The sequence below is a fragment of the Sinocyclocheilus anshuiensis genome, unplaced genomic scaffold, assembly GCF_001515605.1.
Source record: "Sinocyclocheilus anshuiensis isolate Anshui unplaced genomic scaffold, SAMN03320099.WGS_v1.1 scaffold478, whole genome shotgun sequence".
NCBI classification, from domain to species: Eukaryota; Metazoa; Chordata; class Actinopteri; order Cypriniformes; family Cyprinidae; genus Sinocyclocheilus; species Sinocyclocheilus anshuiensis.
The window spans coordinates 948420-968277 of NW_015542376.1; the positions used below are offsets into that span (position 1 = coordinate 948420).

Sequence of the window (19858 nt, forward strand, 5' to 3'; positions counted from 1 at the left end):
TATGCCACACCTGTGAGGTGGATGGATTATCTCGGCAAAGGAGAAGTGCTCACTAACATAGATTTAGACAGATTTGTGAACAATATTTGAGAGAAATAGGCCTTTTGTGTACATAGAAAAAGTCTTAGATCTTTGAGTTCAGCTCATGACAAATGGGGGCAAAAACAAAAGTGTTGCATTTATAATTTTGTTCAGTGCAAATAAATATTAAGCTATGGTACAAAAATCTAGAACTACAGCACAAAACAAACTGCAAGCCAAAAGCAAACAGCAAAAAAGTGAAAATTAAATTAATTTAATTACATTTAGGGATAAAATATTAACATTTCAGGGGACAGCAGTTTGAGATCCCTGATATAAGATAATACATGAAATGCTATTTTATATTATTTATCATCATGTTTCCCTAGACAACATTCTATATCTAAATTCTGGTAAAAAATAAATAAATTGTACGGTGTATATGGACTAACCCCAAATGGGAAAAGTATAAAAAAACAACAATGTTCCTTAATATTGAATCCTAGTTCCCATTTTCGAAAAGTGGTCTGTCATTTCAACTCAGCTGTACAGAAGCTTTTTGGCGTTTTCGCACCGCCGGAACTGGGTGAGATTTTAGTACCGGACTGCCTTCTTCGAAAACCAAATTAGCTCCTACTCCGGAGCAGGGTCTAACCAGTACAACTGGTACTAATCGTGACGTAAGTAGACATTGATTGGCCAAACGCGACTGTACATTTAGTTCTGGAACTAAAGCGGTGCGAAAGGCCCTAATGCTGAAACTAGACAACTGTATCCCTGTATCAGCTTTTATTGATTCAGATACACATATTTATTTACACTAAATCCTACAAAAGCTTTGGACAGACAACAGTCGCATATAAACTGCGCTTTGGCAGATGTTCTTTGTCTATTATTTCAACTCATCTAACTTATTTGTTTTGAATTAATGAATTTTAATTTCCATTATGTATTACACTTGCTTACTTTATGATGTAGTTTATTAAACTATTATTTATTTATTTATTTTTCAATTCAAGATCCAATAGGAGCACAGAAACTGATGGCTTAGAAGTGTATGAGAGAGAGAGGAATTAAGAGTACTGGAAAGTGACGTCAAGTCAAAAGGTTAAGGTTAAAAAAAGTAGTTTTTATTATTATAATTTAAAAATAAAACAATAATTAAAAAAATATGTCATAGTAGTAAATAATATGTTTATTATTTATATAGCTTATTTGTTTCTAATTAATCAACATTATTTTACATGAAGTATTATACTTGCCTCCTTACTGATTTACATCAAGCTACTGTTTCATTATATATTAATAATGTGGAAAATTATTAATAAATAAAAAGTAAAAATAAAAAAATAAGAAATTGGAATAAGCTGGATAAGATAACTAAAACAATAAAAAAAATATTTGAATTCTCAATAAATAATACAAAAAGAAAATAAAAAAGAAACAAATCAATGAGCTGAATAATTCAAACAAAAGAGTTAAAAACCATTGAGGCAATATGGAAGAAGTTGCTGATGGAAGCAGAGAGAGACTCTGCTAGGCTTCGCTGCAAAGTGCCACCTGGCTGCACAGATGACTGTCCACATTTCCCATTTCAAACTTGGCTTTTTATGAAAGAGACCTGCCAAACAGCATTTAACGTGACGGAAGGTTGTAGTTAAACATCAAACAATTAGCCTGGTCTTATTTCCACTTTAAAGCACTCCTGTCTGTCACACCATATCTATCTTTCTAAGCCCCGTGACAGCAGTGCAGATCAAGGCTATTTTATTTTCTCTCACGTTTTCTGTGATCTTGTGGCACAATCATGCGCTCCAGCAAACAAAAGATGAAATACTACAAATACGAGCTCTGCCAGAAGAACTCTATGCTATCTCCAGAAGAAACAGAAAACTCTCATTGAACAAAGAGGGCTGCAGTCACGGCCGGCAGTGATGGAACGAGATGACTATTGGTTCAACACTATATGAAAATGTATGACCAACCTGGCCTCTGTAGAGTTCTCTGTAAAACACAGCTGTTTGCAGCTATTAAATGAATCTATAGACATTGTAGCACATCCTGGGTTTGGTAAAAGCTAGGGAAAATGACCTGATGCATGCTGAATTGGCTAGATTTGATTTTTGTTGCCATAGCAATCAGTAAAGCGCCAAAGGCTGCATATCTGGATGGTGGGAGCAGCAAACAAAAAATGTGGCTCTCAGCTGCGGTTTTCTTACCTGCAGAAAGATCTAGAAACTTGTTTATATTTTGCAGAATATACTTCTTTTTTTTTTTTTTTAATTGACTATTCAGTGGAATGCCTGAACTAATCGGTTTTCAAGAAGCCTTATGATTATTACACTGGTTCCAGTTCACATAATCCCAATGCGACACATTTGAAAAGGTGGGTTTGAAAACACGTTTTTTTTGTTAAAAAAATGAAAAAAAATGAAAAAAAAAAATTATAATTTAAAATATTATATTAAAATAATTTGCATAGTTTTTCTAATCAAACAAGCATTTTCAATTTTCAACCCAGTGCCTAGAATGTTCAGTTTCAACTTTTCACTTAGGTGCATCACTACTTCTGAGAAAGGCAAAGGAAGCCAAGATCAATGCTGGCAATCGGCTCCATCAGAGATCACAGCTGGCATTAAGCTTAAATTTAATGAAATCATTACCACTACTGAGCCACTGGAAAAAGATGGAAAAAGATAATGGCGAGGCAATGCAAAGGATGATACAGCAGTCATGATCGATGACCGATTGCACTGATTTGCATTGAAGACGCAGCAAAAATCCTTGGAGCCGCAAAGTGGGTTCAACAGAGTCCAGTCAGCAGATAAAGGCAGGACACATCCATATTTACAGGCTGTCAAATAAGCATGAATAAACTTAAATCAGGCCTTTGGGAGAATAACAGTAAAATAAACAACACGGCTCTAGGAAGTCAAGCTTTTAGACAGGAAAAACATTACACCAAGTCTGAACCAAGAGCTATGCAAAGTTCCCAACAATAAACAATTTGTCCATTCACACTGAACGTGAAATTATTGTGCAAGACACAACACAATCACAATTCATGTTTAACATACAGTTGTGAGGAGCAATAGTTTGGACCAATCAGATTTCACAATGAGCTGGGCTACGAGAAATAAAAACCAAGCGATCAACAAATACTTTGGGACAGATTTACTAAACAGGGCAAATTAGCCAATGCTCAAGCGACAAAAAATTGTGAAAAAAAAAAACAAGCATAAAAAATGATTAAGACTAAGATACCTCAGCAAAATCCTGATTTCAATCAGAATTAAAATATTTACAAAATAAAAATGACATTTTATGTGGTTCTATTTCCTGATTAGTCTGCAAAAAAACTACATAGATTCAAACAGATTTGGACAAAAAATATGATTTTAGTTGCCTGTCTGAATAATAAATATCCTGTTAGACGCAGTGGACAGAGCTAGTTAGGACAAAAATTATTTATATGCAAGAGAAAGTTTTTAGCACACTTGGGTAGCCACCCTATCTTTGTTTCTTTCCTGAGGGTGAATGACAGAACCGCCATAAGCTATTGGAAGGTGCATCTGAAATCAGGCCTTGGGTAAAGTAAAGTAATAAGTTGGAAACTAAATAAGGCATCCCTCTCAAGTAATTGGGTGTCCAAGAATAAGAAGCAGAAGGGACATTCATAATGGATTAGTTGGTTGGGAACGTATGAGTAGTGTTGTGTATATGTGAGCGAGAGACTCAGGTAAAAGCCCCGAGGAAGCAGTTCTGCATCCACCAGCTGCTTCTTGTGATTTCACGCTTCATTGGCCTCATTAATGCGGAGCTGAACCGCACGCCTGTGGAGACAAACGCCGAGATTAGTCTCCACCACTCTCCTACTCCTACTCTCACTTTTCCTAATGGCGTCTCTCAATCTCACACTTCTGACGTTCTCGTTCTTCCTCCATGGACACCATGGAGCAAACTTTCTGGAAAAGAAACTGTGTTGCAGCCTGCGGAGAAGATCAGGGGAAATATGAGCTGCACACAGGCAGCGTTGGCCATTATAGTGAGAGTTGGAGGAAGATCATGGATACGATCTCAAAATTGATTCTGAAGCGCAGAACAAAAACAGAGAAATTTTTTTGTCAGGGCGAGCATGTCAAGAAATGCAATGAAAGCGAAAACGAAGAGTGGGCGGCTATTTTCAAGCGTAAGCACTATAGGTAGCATGAAATTGTTATTTGTGGTTAAATTCAAAGTTCATTGTCAATATGGCAGATACAGCATATAATGCACATCTGAACGTCTTTCAAATTCAGTTCATACAAGTACTAGGAATTCAGAGAAAGCCTAGGTATATGTGGCGGACAATGCTGAAAAACACACACACACACACACACACACACACTCAAACAAACAAACCTTAGGCGCAGCAGCGGTTTCCTCAGTACGCTTGACCTCAGCCTCTGGTCCTCGCAGAGTCTGCAGGAAGAGGGCTGCTTTCCTCTTGCGCTCAGCCTGAAGCTGCCTCTCTTTGGACTCTTTGGAGGCCTGGGCAAGCTTCTCTCTCGCTGCAGCTGCTAACCGGTCCTCCAGCTTCTGTTTGGCTGAAAGAGAAAAGGGAGGAAAGGTCAGACACACACGTACACATTTGTCTTGATACACACCATATGCTCTGACAACTAAAAGCATAGGCAAGGGAGCTTGCGTGCATTGTGCATTGTGTTTCTGCTACTAAGCAAATGCAAAATGTTTCTAGACGAGGCTGCTTGTGACTTGCTTAGTTTTGTAAGCCAGCGCGCCTCATAAAAACTGCATAGAGCTTAAAAAGCTACACGATAACGATGCGTCGCATTTTAATGTTTCACATCTACCGCGATAGAATTATCCCTTCTGACATTCACTCTCTGCTTAGGTGTTTAAGGCTGCCTGGCTACAGATTGTATAATGGTTGATGGGGTCTCAGCTTAGCTAGCTAAAGTAGGCTTCTGTTCATGGGAACAGAAATAAAAGGAAAAGGGGAAAAAAACAAGTCATTATATTCTACAAGAACAAGAAGAGGGCCCTGTCAGTGTCCGCACTAAAAATAGGCCCCCTGCCATGGACAATCACGTATAACTCAGGAACAGACACAACTGGAGAGAGAACAGAGTCTTCTCCATTACGTCACTGCAGGTGAGATAATACTATGTGTAACAGCAATAAAGAAAGATGAGTTGGGAAGGAAACTTGTTTAAGATGTCTCCCAATCAGCAAAGCTCCCACATGTATTTCGACAATCGCAAGTTATTTGCACCGCATTGAAACAAAAACAATCTTGAAGCCTTGCCGTCCTGTTACGATTTAACCTAATCCTCTGTTAGTGCAAGGCATTGTGCCCTCGCTTTAATGAGAGCTCAGAGACAAACCGCACTAAAAATGAAGAGCAGCGACTATTAAACTATTTCAGATGTGTTCCTGGAAAGGAAAAGAAAGGATTGTATTGTACATATTACTTGTACAATATAATAATATATATCTTTAACTGAATCACTTAGAACCAGTTCAGTCCAACTGTTGAGCGAATCATTCAAATCAGTTTTGTGAGGCAGACCAACAAATTTATTGAAAAGATCTGATATGATCCGTTCACAAATTGGACATTGACACTTCTCTCATTACCTCCACATCTCATGAGATCTAAGGCAGATTTCCAAATTTCAGGGAAAAATAACTGACATTTCAATCTGCTTCTCACATAATGCTATCATCAGACATTCAGAAGACATAAAGTAAGTATTGTGGTTGTTAACTATTTCTAAAAATATACATATGAAATAAAATATAAATAGTAGATGAAAAACTCGAAGTACTAAAATTACTAAAAAGAAATTGAAGCTATACAGCTAATATACATATTTAAACTAATACAAATGACAAAAGCGGGTAACAATTACTAAAACTCGAACTAAAATTCTAAAAAGAAAAGATAATTCAAAGTATTAAATAATAGAATAGTAGTTTATAAATAATGGTGAAATAACACTGATTCACTGAACAACACTCATTCACTTCCATAAAAAAAACATTGGCAGGACGTAAATAAAACAAATCAGTTTTTGTGGCCCACTGAAGAAAGAAATTCATACAGGTGAGTAAATAATGACTGCTTTTCTTTCAGAATGGATATATTCCACAAGGTTTCACCTAAAATGCCCCAAAATTTAAACAATTAAAAATTATTAGCCATTTTTGCAAGTTCATGTATAGTTGTTACAAGAATTCGATTAGTCTAAAATGCATTGCAAACAAATCAAGTCATATGTAATTCATTTGTTTTTGATCACTGCTCTTTTCAAAGAGCTTGTGTGCATTCCTAGATAAAGGACTGCAATAATGTTGCATATACATGTGTGACATGCCTTTTCAATGCAACCCACAGCACTTAACACCTGTAATTTGCTTGTGGCATTTCTAAAAGCAATGACTCTAGTAATTTTCTACATTTTCCTGCAAATTTCTTTTTTCTTGCATAATTTCTCATCTGCACACTTCAGAAGTCAATCTGCAATTGAGGCAGCAAAAAACATTTTGACAAAAATCCAATAAGGCTACCTTTTGAGGTTTAATTTTGAAACTACAATTTGCAATATAAACAGGTAAGCTCTGGTAAATACACAAGGGGTGTAAATACTTTGCCTCTGCTTTCGCAACCACAAGAAACAGCAGAGAGTCGACCCAATAAAACTTTCACTCATGATCACGCAAACTCACTCCATTCAGTAAATAAACTAAAGGTAATAGATGGACACATGAAAACAGACCGAGCGTTTGCTGAATCGTGCATCTGTGATTCTTTAACAGCTCATCAATACAGATTATGTTCCTCCGGATGGGTCGATAGTCATGCAATCTAAGCTAGTTTGCCACTGAGTGAGGCCTTCTTGGCTGCAGTGCCATTTATTTCACTTCCTCGTGCAGTAAACTTCCTCTGGGCATCTGGTCTTATTACTGTAATTACCCCTGCGTTCCAGGAGCATTACTGCTCAGTGCTCAGCGCTCGGCCGGAGTGTCTGCTGGGTGCAGTCCAATGTCAGTGATGAGATTTAACTAAATTCATTTTTAATGGGGAACAAGAAAACCAATGCAAAGCATGCATGTTATAACGAAAGATGCATCTCTTGTTAAATGAATAGTTCACCCGAAGTGAACATCTGTCATCATTTCCTCACCCTTGTGACGTTCCAAACTCTATGACTTTCTGTCTTCCATGGAAAATGAAATATAGAACAATATCCTGGCTCTACTCTTTCACATATAGTGAAAGTAAATGAGGACTAGGGCTGTCAAGCTCAAACATTTAAAAAAAAAAAAAAAAAAAAGTACCATAAAAGTAGTCCATACAATATCTGTATACTTATACACTTAGGGCTGGTTGCACCAGCTAGACGTAAAAACGCTGGGTGTAAGCACTACGATGGGCTTTGCAACGTCCTGCTTTACCATAAATATTTACACCTGTTGCACCAACTGAAACTACGATCAGGCGCAACTACGCCCGGCGTAGACAATGCGCGTCCACGCCGACACATTCTCCCTTATAGATATAGCTGAGACGACGTTCACGCCGCAATGGCTACAACTACTAATATAGAACTGAATTGCTCAAGACATAATATAAGTGAAATCACCGCGCTATGATTTCATTGAGTAAACATTTCCTAACAAGTCCGCGTTTTTATATCTGAAGTCTCCCTGCACACTCCCATGACAGATTTCATCAAGGTTAAGTAAAATATAATAAATGTAATACAATGCTTCTCTCTATAGTTATTTTTTTAATTTATTTACTTATTTATTTAAGTTTATGTACAATGAATGTCTTTCCTGAGGTAATTGTGACTTTATGTGACATTTTGTGTTTTGCTGCCTTTCTGTGGCTGAAAAAACACGTTTATGGTTTGTATTTTGTGATAAAATTCACAGAATTTGAAAGCTGATAATTTATTTCTGATTAAAAGTAACAAAGCACAAAACTTATTGCGATTATTGGATGGCAGGCACGCTACAAATAATGAATTGAAGACGTGAAATATTTTCAAGCACACTGTCCTTCTAAGCAAGATGTCAAATGGTTCAGTTTCTTTTAATAATCCCATTTCACAAGTAATATTTTACTCCATAATTATTACATGCTTGACAGAAATATATGTTGTATTCAATGTCGACAGTGTGGTAGGATAGTCTACACTGAGCTTCGCTATTGATATCGCTTATCCTGCCCGAAAAGACCATAAACATTACAGGTCACGTCTGCAATAATAATTAACTAACAGACATGAATCCTAAAAACGAATAATGTCCGAGCAAATCATGACTTTTCACTTTACACCTACCTCTGACTAGGCGTAAGATTTAGTGTCAGACGTAGCACTACGCCGAGATGGTGCAACGTGTATAAATTCTACGCACGACTTAAAGCGCATTTTACGTCCAGCCTAGTCTTACAACCGGGTGTACGTCCAGCAGGTGCAACCAGCCCTTAGTCTTTCCCCTAGGTGACAATGATGTTTGGTCATGTAACAATGTCAAGTCAAGTCACCTTTATTTATATAGCGCTTTATACAATACAGATTGTGTAAAAGCCGCTTTACAGTGTTAAACAGGAAAATAGTGTGACAATAATGCAAGAGGACAATAGTAAACCGTCAATGTTTCAGTTAAAGTCAGTTCATTGTTGATTCAGTGATGTCATCGTCCAACTCAGTTCAGTCGTCTTCAAATAGTGTCTGTGCAATCAAGTCAACAATATGGCCAAAAATGGTAAAAAAATTAAGCAATGGCAAATCACAGGAATCAAATGTTTTACATCTGAAAACTGTCATATTTGGCATATTCACATATGCCAACGGCAAAAGGCAAGATTTTAGATGAATTTGAATCTCACACAAAATTAGACCATCATATTAAAGGGGTCATATGATGCGATTTCAAGTTTTCCTTTCTCTTTGGAGTGTTACAAGCTGTTCGTGAATAGATAAGATCCCATACACAAAATAATGTTCTTTTTTAGCAACGTCAAATGACCCCTTTAAATAATATGACTTCAGACATGCTTTTTCAGTCATTTTGGAGACAGATCCCTACTGACTTTCATTATACTGAAATCAGCAGCCAGTTCATCTTTAAAAAAAAAAAAAATCCTTTTGTTACAAGAAAGAAAGTCATATGAGTTTGGAATGCCATAAGGGTGAATAATGATGCAGAGCTTTCATTATTGGATAAACAATCCAAAATATACTAATGTATCATTATAGCAAAAACATGATATATACAATACAATTCAAAAGTTTAGGGTTGGTATGACTTTTTAAAGAAAATAATATTGATAATATGTATGTTAATATTGATATATTTAATAAATGATATTTTTAATCAGTGTCTTTAAAGGAATAATAATTGCCTTCCATTGCATTTTTTCCCCCATACTATAGAAGTCAATGGGGACCAGCGACTGTTCGGTCAACCACATTCTTCAAAATATCTTCTTTTGTGTTCAACAGAAGAAAGAAACTCATACAGGCTCTGAACAACTAGAGGGTGAGTCAATTTCCATTTTTGGGTGAATTATCCTTTTAACTAATCAAAGTATCAGTAAAGACTATATTACACAAAAACGGTTCTTTTAAACTTTCCATTAATCAAGAAATCCTGGAAAAAAAGCAACGGTTCTCAAAAAGGTTAAGCAGCACAACTGTTTTCAATATTAGTAATAATAAGAAATGTTTTTTGAGCAGCAAATCAGCATATTAGAACGTTCCTGAAGGATCATGTGACACTGAAGACTGGAGTAATGGCTGCTGAAAATTCAGCTTTGCATCACACTTTTTGAAATGTATTAAAATAGAAAAACTACACTAATAATATTTCACAATATTAATGTTTTTACTTTATTTTGATCAAATAAATGCAGACTTGTTTCAAAAATCTTACTGACCCCAAACGGGTAGTGGTAGTGTAGTTACAAATGGTAGTGTAGTTGGTCCGAAAATTTCCTGTTTTTAGGCAAAAACTCATTTACAATCTCTCATGCACATCTGCAGATCTCATTTCCAGTGTAGACATTGTTGGTATTTTTGACTGCGAGCTGTCTTTCTCATTTTATCTGTGTGAAACACTCCCTCTTAATTACAGGGGACAGTTATTGCCACTGGTGAGCATGGTCCATATGGACAGATCTATTACATTAGATCCCTGGCCCTCGCCGGAGTAATTTAATGTGCTGCCAGTCATTGTGATGTGACAGCGATCAGATCAGCTCACTATTTTAAGTCTCTGAGGGTCAAAAGAACAATGAAGAAGTCCTAAAAGTGCAGCAAAATCCGGTAACTCTCGGATTAATGTGATCATGATAATCTACAGATTGTTTCTCAATATTTCTCATCTTGTTACAGTAAAAGATGTCTAGCTTCTAAGCTTCTGGCCAGTGAGAAATTACATTTGGGCTGCAACAATTACGGTGAGGGAAATCAGCACGAGTTATTTTCGTAATACTCCACAAACTGACTCATCTCTTCTGTTTGAACAATTTTTCAGAACATTTACAAAATAACAGCCTTGAAAACAGCAGACAAGGAATTATTTCAATTTTAATACACTTACAAAACTTAACTTCTGAACTCTACAGATAGTGAGTCAAATCTAAAACTTGCTAATATGCTTGGCATTTAAAAAGATGGACAATGGTCCAGAAAAGAGTCTAGTGGCTTTAAAAGGACAGTTCAAAAATGAACAATTGATTTAATGTTCTTCCAAACCTTTTGACTTATTCATTTTGAGAAATACTCTGGCCACTCTTTACCATATAATGAAAGTGAGCGGAGACTTTGAAGCTCAAAAATATTCAAAAGAGCGCCATTAAATTTAAATAATCCTGCCTTCTTTTTCTTAATCCATCCTGCCTGTCTTCATTTCTTTTCATGCTTCCTTTCTCCTGCCCTCCGTTCTCATTCTTCAATTTTCCCCTTTTCCTGACCTTAATTTCATCCAGTCTCTTCCTTCATTCTTTCTTCTTTATATTTTCATTCTTTCCCTCTTCCTATTCTTTGTTCTTTCTTCCCCTACGTTCCTTCCATCTTCCTGTTCTTTGTTCCTTGATCCATCATTTCTTCTTCCTATCCATTATTCCCTTCTTCACATTCTTCCTATATTCCCTCTTTCTGTTATTCATTCTCTTCCTTCCTAGCCTTCCTTTGCTCTTTCTGTTCTTTGTTCTTTTCCTTCTTCCTGTCCTTAATTTCTCCTGCATTTCCATTCCTTCTATCTCCCCTCTTTCTATCCTTCATTCTTTTTCCCTTCCTACCTTGCTTCTTCCCCTCTTCCTGTACTTTATTCTTTCTTCCCTCTTCCTGTTTTTTTTTTTTTGTTTAGGGATGCAGCGAAAATTTTCATTTCTCCTTCCTTCCATTCTTCCTATCTTCCCTCCTTAGTTCCATTTATCTTCCTTCCTTCCTACCTACCTTATTTCCCTCTTCCTGTCCTTTGTTCATCCCTCCTTCCTTTCTTCCTGACTTCTGCAGATTTAAATCTTAGCTAATTTGTCATTTAAATCTATTATATGGCTTCAGACTTTAGCACATTATTCAAATGAAACTTTTTATTGAAGGATGCAATTCACAATTATACATTTTTGAGCTCCACACAGTTTTGATCAAGCCAGTGAGTAAATGCTGTCAGAAAGTTTATTTTTGAATGAAATAATTCTTTAGTGAAGATTTTGACACACCTTGTTTGGCCTCTAGCTCTTCCTGGGACAGTACTGGTTTCTTCTCCTCAGCCAATAGAGGTTGAGGAGGCTCTCTGGCTGCTTCGACCAATCCTATCGCCAACGCCGCTCCCTCTTGCATCTCCCCCTTCATCCCGTCCTCATCTGAGTCGTCGTCCAGTCGCACACGATTCTTCTCCAGAGGCAGAAGGTCATTTTCTTTCGACTTTATTGCGAAGCAGATGGGCGCAAAGGACGCTGTGAAGGGAGCGATAATAGACACGTTATGTCTAGTGACTGTCTTTAAACTTCCTCACTTAGCACAAATCTGCTGCATAGGTACTCTCATTATGGTCAAAGATGTGATTATTACAGTCAAGCCCAATAACTCATCTATATTTACATTAGCGGAGACACAGGGGTCAGCGCTCAATTTTTAAACACTAAGTGACAAAGCCTGAGCACAACAACAGCAATTAATGGATGGAGAGACATGGGATGGTGCTGCTACATGGGTGCATGAGGACATTGTGAAATGTTAGTATGGCTGACAAGGATGTTCTGAGGTCAGGTGGTGAGGGACTCAATCATGGAGCGCAGAGCTGTCTTACCTTTAAGGAGCTTGCCCTCGTTCTGCTGCTTGTCAGAAGAGCAGTTTGCTGTGCTGTCCCCCCCACTGTTGTAAAGCAGCGAACCCTGTGAGGTCGAGACGACAGGAACAGAGAGAGACAGGGAAGAGAGACACAAAGTTACTTTACTTTGCAGACACAGGTTAAGGATGAAAATCCTGAGCTCTCAGTTTTCAGACAAAGGCTCACTCAAGAGCTTGACAGTATTTTAAAGGACTTTCTTTGTACTGAATATGTGGTTATTCTGAGTCAGTAACTCCTCTATACTGTTCACAGGTGAAGAAAAGGAGGCACAGGGGGAAATGGAAGGAGTTCAGGCTACAGGCAGAGCTTGAGAGAGAACCCATCTCATTCTTAAAAGGCCACATGTGTAATATTTTAATGTTCAAGTTCTTTCTAGTGAAGTGAAGTGACGTGACGTGACATGTGGCCAAGTATGGTGACCCATACTTGGAATTAGTGCTCTGCATTTAACCCATCCAAAGTGCACACACACAGCAGTGAACAAACACACACAGTGAACACACACCCGGAGCAGTGGGCAGCCATTTATGCTGCGGCGCCCGGGGAGCAGTTAGGGGTTCGGTGCCTTGCTCAAGGGCACCTCAGTCATGGTATTGAAGGTGGGAGAGAGCGCTGTACATTCACTCCCCCCACCTACAATCCCTGCCGGTACGAGACTCGAACCCACAACCTTTGGGTTACGAGTCCGACTCTCTAACAATTAGGCCACGACTATGTCCTCTTTCATTCTTTTTCTTCCCTCTCCTTCCTTACTGATTTCTTTCCCCTTTACTTTCTACCTGCTTGGTTACTCTTCATTCCTGCTTTCTTCACCTTACTTTATTCCTGCTTTTTCCGCTTTCTTCCCTCCTGCTTACTTTCTTCTTTTTCTTTCTTCCTTCCCGCTGTCGTCCCATTCCGTGCCTCCTTCCTTCTTATGTTCCTTCCTTCCATTTTACATTCATTCCTTCCTTCCTTTCATTTTATATTTGTTCCTTCCTTCCGTCCATTTTACATTCATTCTTTCCTTCCATTTTACATTCATTCTTTCCTTCATTCCTTCCTTCCATTTTCCATTCCTTCATTCCATTTTACATTCATTCCTTCCTTAATTCCATTTTACATTCATTCCTTCCTTCATTCCATTTTACATTCATTCCTTCCTTCATTCAATTTTACATTCATTCCTTCCTTCCTTCATTCCATTTTACATTCATTATTTCCTCCATTCCTTCCTTCCATTTTACATTCCTTCATTCCATTTTACATTCATTCCTTCCTTAATTCCATTTTACATTCATTCCTTCCTTCATTCCATTTTACATTCATTCCTTCCTTCATTCAATTTTACATTCATTCCTTCCTTCCTTCATTCCATTTTACATTCATTATTTCCTCCATTCCTTCCTTCCATTTTACATTCCTTCATTCCATTTTACATTCATTCCTTCCTTAATTCCATTTTACATTCATTCCTTCCTTCATTCCATTTTACATTCATTCCTTCCTTCATTCAATTTTACATTCATTCCTTCCTTCCTTCATTCCATTTTACATTCATTATTTCCTCCATTCCTTCCTTCCATTTTACATTCCTTCCTTCCTTTCCATTTTACATTCCTTCCTTCCTTTTCATTTTACCTTCCTTCCTTTCTATTTATAGAAACAAAAAAGTAAGCTTTGTTTGGAAACAATATTTATTTTTTTTGCAATTGTTTTCTGCCACAGAAATTACTTCACCTTTAATCAAAGAAAAATGAAAAGAGGGAAGAAAAAAATTTCCCACTTGCTATATGCGGTTTGGTCTGAGCTCTATTAGGATTAGATGCAGGCTTTGAGTATCACTGTGGGAGCTACACTGATGGACGAGTATAATCTCAGGAACGTTCTGCAGCAGAGAGAATCGCGACAAGGTCCTTCACGGTCATGAAGCCTGAGAGCAATGCAGGCCTGATGCTCATTTATCAACCATCTGCCAGCAGATTACATGCTCAAAAATGTCTAACTCCACCTCAATACATGTTGAAGACTGGACTCTATACTGTGGGGTGGTGAAAAACTCAATGAGGTACAGTGCCTCCATACTAATGAGATGTTGTTTTCCTTACTCTGACCCAAATCTTTGTGTTTTATTTTTTTGTTTGAGTCAGCGGAATAGTACAAATGAATATTCTACATTGCTGTACGCTAATGTGCATAGCCACTAATAATAGTGAATCACACATGCTGTGATAATCCCACATAATCTCACTGCCGGGGTTTTATGCAACATGAAAAAATAAAAAAAAACGACAGAGTGAGAGGACAAAAGAGAATGATTCTGAAAGTTTAGTGTCCTTAATGGAAGTTTTCAATATTTTACAGCTCTATTAAAGAAGTGTCTGCAGATCCTCACTGTAGCCCTGGGTAAAATGAAGGGTCAGGAGGACATTAAGCCCAGTTAGAAATCTCTCGCCCAAAGATGAAAGACAAGATGAAGGAATTAAAGCAGGAGATTGGATCTGTGACCAGACACTCGATAAAAAAGTGAAGAGAGACACTGGGTGGGGAAGAGAGAGACACTGTGGGGAGAGTGAATGTTTCAGTGTAGCCTGTACTCTAACTTAGTGTTGAGAATTAAGAACCGGTTTTCATTCAGATTCATTGAAAAGTCTTATTCAGATTCAGTTTTTAAAAAAATACAAGAAGTAAAAAAAAAAAAAATTGGTGCCCAGTACATGAAAGAATGGAAACAATTTTAATTAATTGGTAAAAAAGGGGAAAAAGGAAAAACTGCTGTGAATTACAAGCGCTCTCCTGAGCAGTCCATTTGTTTCTGCCTGTTTGCTCTGCTTTAAAACTGAGAATTTCAGTGTGCGTTGGTTTCCAGAGAGTCCTTCGTTAAAGACCTCTGCTTACATCACCAAATTAATATCAAATGAACATTAATAACACATCAAGTGTTGTTCTATAGTCTCCCCCTGTGAGCGACATTACTTCTTCAGCCTTGGGTTTCCTTAAACACATTCTCCCCTGTAGAGATGGTGCCATACAGAATGTCTTCATCTTCTTATATAAAGGCGGTAATCCCTTAATCCTGTTTATGGGTAAAGTCAGCAGAAGAAATGCATGCTGATGGACCATAGCATGTGGAAGTAGCTCTATAACAGCAAAACACTGATGAGCAAAGTGACTATGGGAGAGTTAGCATGCTGTAATTTAGAGTATGATGGTAGGTGTCATTCATGAAGGCTTATGAAGAGATGTGATGCCATGAAAAATATGATTCTGCCATCATCTCTAAGAAAAAATCATCCGCCCATAATCAAATACACAGCGATTTTGTTAAATCACAAAATGTACATTCCAGAATATTTCTCAGAATATTTTTGAGTTCACACTTCAGCCCCAATCCCCTGACACCACAGATTCCTTTTCACACTGTAATAATTGAACAGCGGTATGGTTGCGTCATCAGCACAGTCTGACAGCTGTTTAGCTCTGTAGCTAGGTAACAAATGCAAAGGGAAGGCATCAAAAATAGAATATATTATTTACTTGAGTTTTTCACCAAATGTTTTTCTCCATTAGGTGGAGGACTGAAACCTATCTGAAAAAAAAAGCAAGGTTGACATGAAATTCGATTATCTTAAAATAAAGTTGCTCTTAAACAACAGGAAAGGTTAACAAATGGGAAACATTTTTACACAGTGATACGTGAACAAACTAAACAAAAAAATGATTAGTAATGAAAAAAAAAAATACTTTCTAACGCAAGAAGGAGAACCTTTTTTTAGAAGTCATTTTTAGTTTTAAGTTTAGTATATCACTGCAAATAAAGAAAGAAGGTGATGCTTTAAAGAACGAGGCATATAAATGTTAATAATTTGTTACACAACAAGCAAAAGATAAAAAAAACTAAAGATAAAATCATACCAAAAATGCTTCTTAACACCCTTCTGTCACATTAGGTTACACACCGCCATTCAAAACACCATCAATTGGAAGAAAACAATGATAATAAGTGTTTAAGCAACAATATTGTTTTAGTTTATCTTATTTGAAGATTCTTCAACATTTCAACTGACTGCATTACATTTCAGTCTACATCATGAGCTGAAAAATCTGACCAAACATGATACAATTATGTGTTAAAACCGGTTTTGTCAAATTGCATATTGTAAGAAAATGTACACAGGCAAAAGCAAATGGTTGTGACCCGCATTACATGGTTATTGCATCTGTCTTGCATCAAAGATACAAAGAACGCTAGCTGTTCACCTAAGGCTGTTTCTGCAGAGACAATCAGCAACGGAAAAGGCTTTGGCGCTTTGGGACTGATGCCCCGTGAGTGCGGTCGTCATCATGTACATCATCAATAACGGTTCACTTGGGTAAATTAAACCAGAATGTTTTCCAAATCGAATCCAAAACTCTTCAAGCAGACTTCCACAGTGAGGTTCCTCACATACTAACTCAGAAAGTAACTTTCATGCAAACCGAACTGAACAACAGTCAAACAGACTGAAAACTCTAGCGTATCTTATACTGCGAGTACAATGTTCACAAAACAGACTTTTTGTCTAAGCAGTGGCAAAACCACTTTTGTAACATGTAAGGATTCTCGAAAAAATTTCAGGTGGCAGAGAGCACAGAAACTGACAACAAAAGTAAGTTTCTTATTCCAAAAAGTCAGAAGTAAAACAAAAGTACATTCCAGAGAGAGGAAAACAGCAAATCAAAAAACTGCTTTGAAGAAACTGGTGACTTGTTTAGTGATGCTGCCTCTGTTCTCTTAATTAATTAGATTATATGAGCTGTTGGAGGCCTTGTGTACAGTTTAATCTTTCCACTAATCAAGCCATCAACACACTGGCATGAGGACAGTTGGGTTATCTGACAAATCCACTGCCACCCTGTCAGAGCATTCCTGCTCACAGAAAAGCAGGGCACTGCAATAATGGATAAAACAACGACAAAACAAATTGGAATAACAAGGGATGGAATGGTGAGGGAGGAGAGGTGCAACCAAGGTTCACTTTCCCAGAGGAGAATACAATGAAAGGCGGCAAACAAAGAAAGCAGGGTGACTGAAGTGCTCTTTGGCTCTTCCACCTCTTCAAAGGCGAGCTGAAGTACAGCAGACCGAATGAAGAGACACAGGCACAAATCAAGAACAATGGCTTTCAAGCTGCAAGCGCAGAGCTAACTCGACTATAAAGTTAGATAAAATGCATGTAGATATAGTAATGACGACAATGAAAAGGAAGACTGGTAACTGACAAGAGCGAGAGATAAGAGATAGAAGGAAAAAGGGAGAAAGAAAGAAAAAGACAACACATCCCTCAACTTGTATGTGAATCATAAACCATGTCTACAGCCATGCAATTACAACTGAAGTCTATGGGGCAAGGTATTTACAGTGGAGGTCAATGGGGCAAAGCATTCACAATAGACATCTACGGGGCAAGGCATTTACAATGAAAGTCAACGGGACAAGGCTTTCAAAATGGAAGTCTAGGGGGCAATACATTTAGAATGAAAGTCCACATGGCAAGGCATTTGCAGTGGAAATCTACAGGGCAAGGCATTTACAATGGAAGACTATGGGACAAGACATTTTCAGTGGAGGTCTATGGGCCAAAGGAGGCTCATGTTTTGTTAAAGCACTTCTGCAAAAAAAAAAAAAAAAAAATGCTATTTGTCCATTAAAACATGTTTTTAGTGGTAGGACTACTGTTGTAGGCGGATGGTCAAGACAAAGTTGAAAGACTAGTATGCACAGATAATATTAGCACTCTCACTGCTCTGATGTTAACACATATAATATATAGAGTTTGGTGGATAAACTTTAGGAACAACTGTAACAGTGATTTGCATCACTGTACTTCTAAAGCATGTTAATAGAGCAACACCTCTAAAAAATGAAAATAAAAAACCCAGTAATGTTACAATAAGGTTTCATTAGTAAATGTGTTAACATTAGAAGATGAATTACGTATAAGGAAACTAGAAACAAACAATAATTTTATAGGATTTATTAACCAACATTAATTTCTTCATGTATTATTTTGTAACATTTCAAGTTGTATAAATCAACATTTTATTATGAATAAACATGGATTAGCAATGAACGAGTGTATTTATAAATTAACAATAATCTTAATAAAAGCTGTAAAAACTTAAGCTGTTGCACTTTAGTGTGTAAAAAAAAAAAAAAAAAAAAAAAAAGTCATCCATTGTGACCCATCTGTAATTTCTACAAACTGAAGGATGAAACTAAATTATTTCACAAATAACCGCAGAAACACTGGGGTGCTCATACTGTAAGACTGTAATCATCAAGGCTTCGATTAAACACACTGGATAATTCTCTTTATAATTAGGATAGACATAATAAAGGAGGTTATGGAGTACAAAATGCTAGGATTGACGGAGAGACTCTAATTACAGATACTATCTATAATTGATGAAGCAGACGCTCAAAGACAAAGACTCAGCTCACAGGCTTAAAACAGAGGTTGGGGTTTGCAAATATGCCTGCTTAATCACCACAGAAGTGAACAGGAAGAGCTGCTGTTTGTTCTTGCACTGCCACTAATGGCCTGCCAGTTGCAGTAATTACAGACTGTGCTTTTAAAGTAGGTACAGGAGAATATGGGAGTCTTGGGACTTGACAGAAAACAGATACCCTGGCACCTCAGTTGGTCCTTAAGTGAACTATGTGAGACAGGACAAGATGAGAAGCAAGCATGTTGCAAGAGAGTGTGAGGAGCGGCACAAACAAAAATGACAGCATCCATGCAACTATGCATTGTAACACTGTGTTTGCATGTGAATACACGACAAGTGTTCACATTCATTACAATTAAATAAATTCAAGTTAACACAGAAGACTTCTTTCAAAAACATTTCAAGAAACGTGTCTTAAGCACCAACTCAGCATATTAGAAGGATTTCTGAAGAGTCATGTGACACTGAAGACTGCAGTAATGGCTACTGAAAAATCAGCTTTGCCATCACAGGAAAAATTACATTTCGAAATAAATTAAAACGGCAAACAGTTGTTTTACATTTTAAAAATATTTCATAATACTACTGTTTTTTTTTTAATTAAATAAACGCAGCCCTGCATAAAATACTTTTTTCAAAAACTTTAAAAATCTAAATTTTTCCAAACTTTTGAAGCACAGAGACGTCAAATAACCACAAAATCTAACAACTATGGTATTAAAATTCAACTCTTTACCTCAAATCATTCAAATATATGGTACTCGTCAGGCTAGTCCAGCTAATCCACTTATCGACCAGCAAATAGACTAGAATTAGCCTTTACAAATAAGCTAATTGATTGTTTTACATTAAAGGAACGCTTTCTTTCCTAAAAAAGAATGGCATTCTTTCCAACACCCACTACACTGAGCACAGCAATTTCTGATTAATTTTTCTACAAGTGATCAGTCTCCTCCTCCACATACTGTCTGTAGTCTATTCAGGAGCCTGT

The 19858-nt window shown here is 37.2% G+C and overlaps 1 protein-coding gene across 1 annotated transcript in view; it reads right to left on the reverse strand.

Annotated features, from left to right (window-relative positions):
* The window catches only part of sfswap (splicing factor SWAP), a 95511-nt gene that overhangs the window by 29871 nt on the left and 45782 nt on the right, over window positions 1–19858 (reverse strand). The window contains exons 11-13 of the mRNA XM_016491271.1: window positions 12355–12439; window positions 11765–12001; window positions 4423–4607 (exon numbers count right to left, since the gene is read on the reverse strand). Coding sequence (XP_016346757.1) covers window positions 4423–4607; window positions 11765–12001; window positions 12355–12439 — 507 coding nt within the window. The remainder of the gene's footprint in view (window positions 1–4422; window positions 4608–11764; window positions 12002–12354; window positions 12440–19858) is intronic.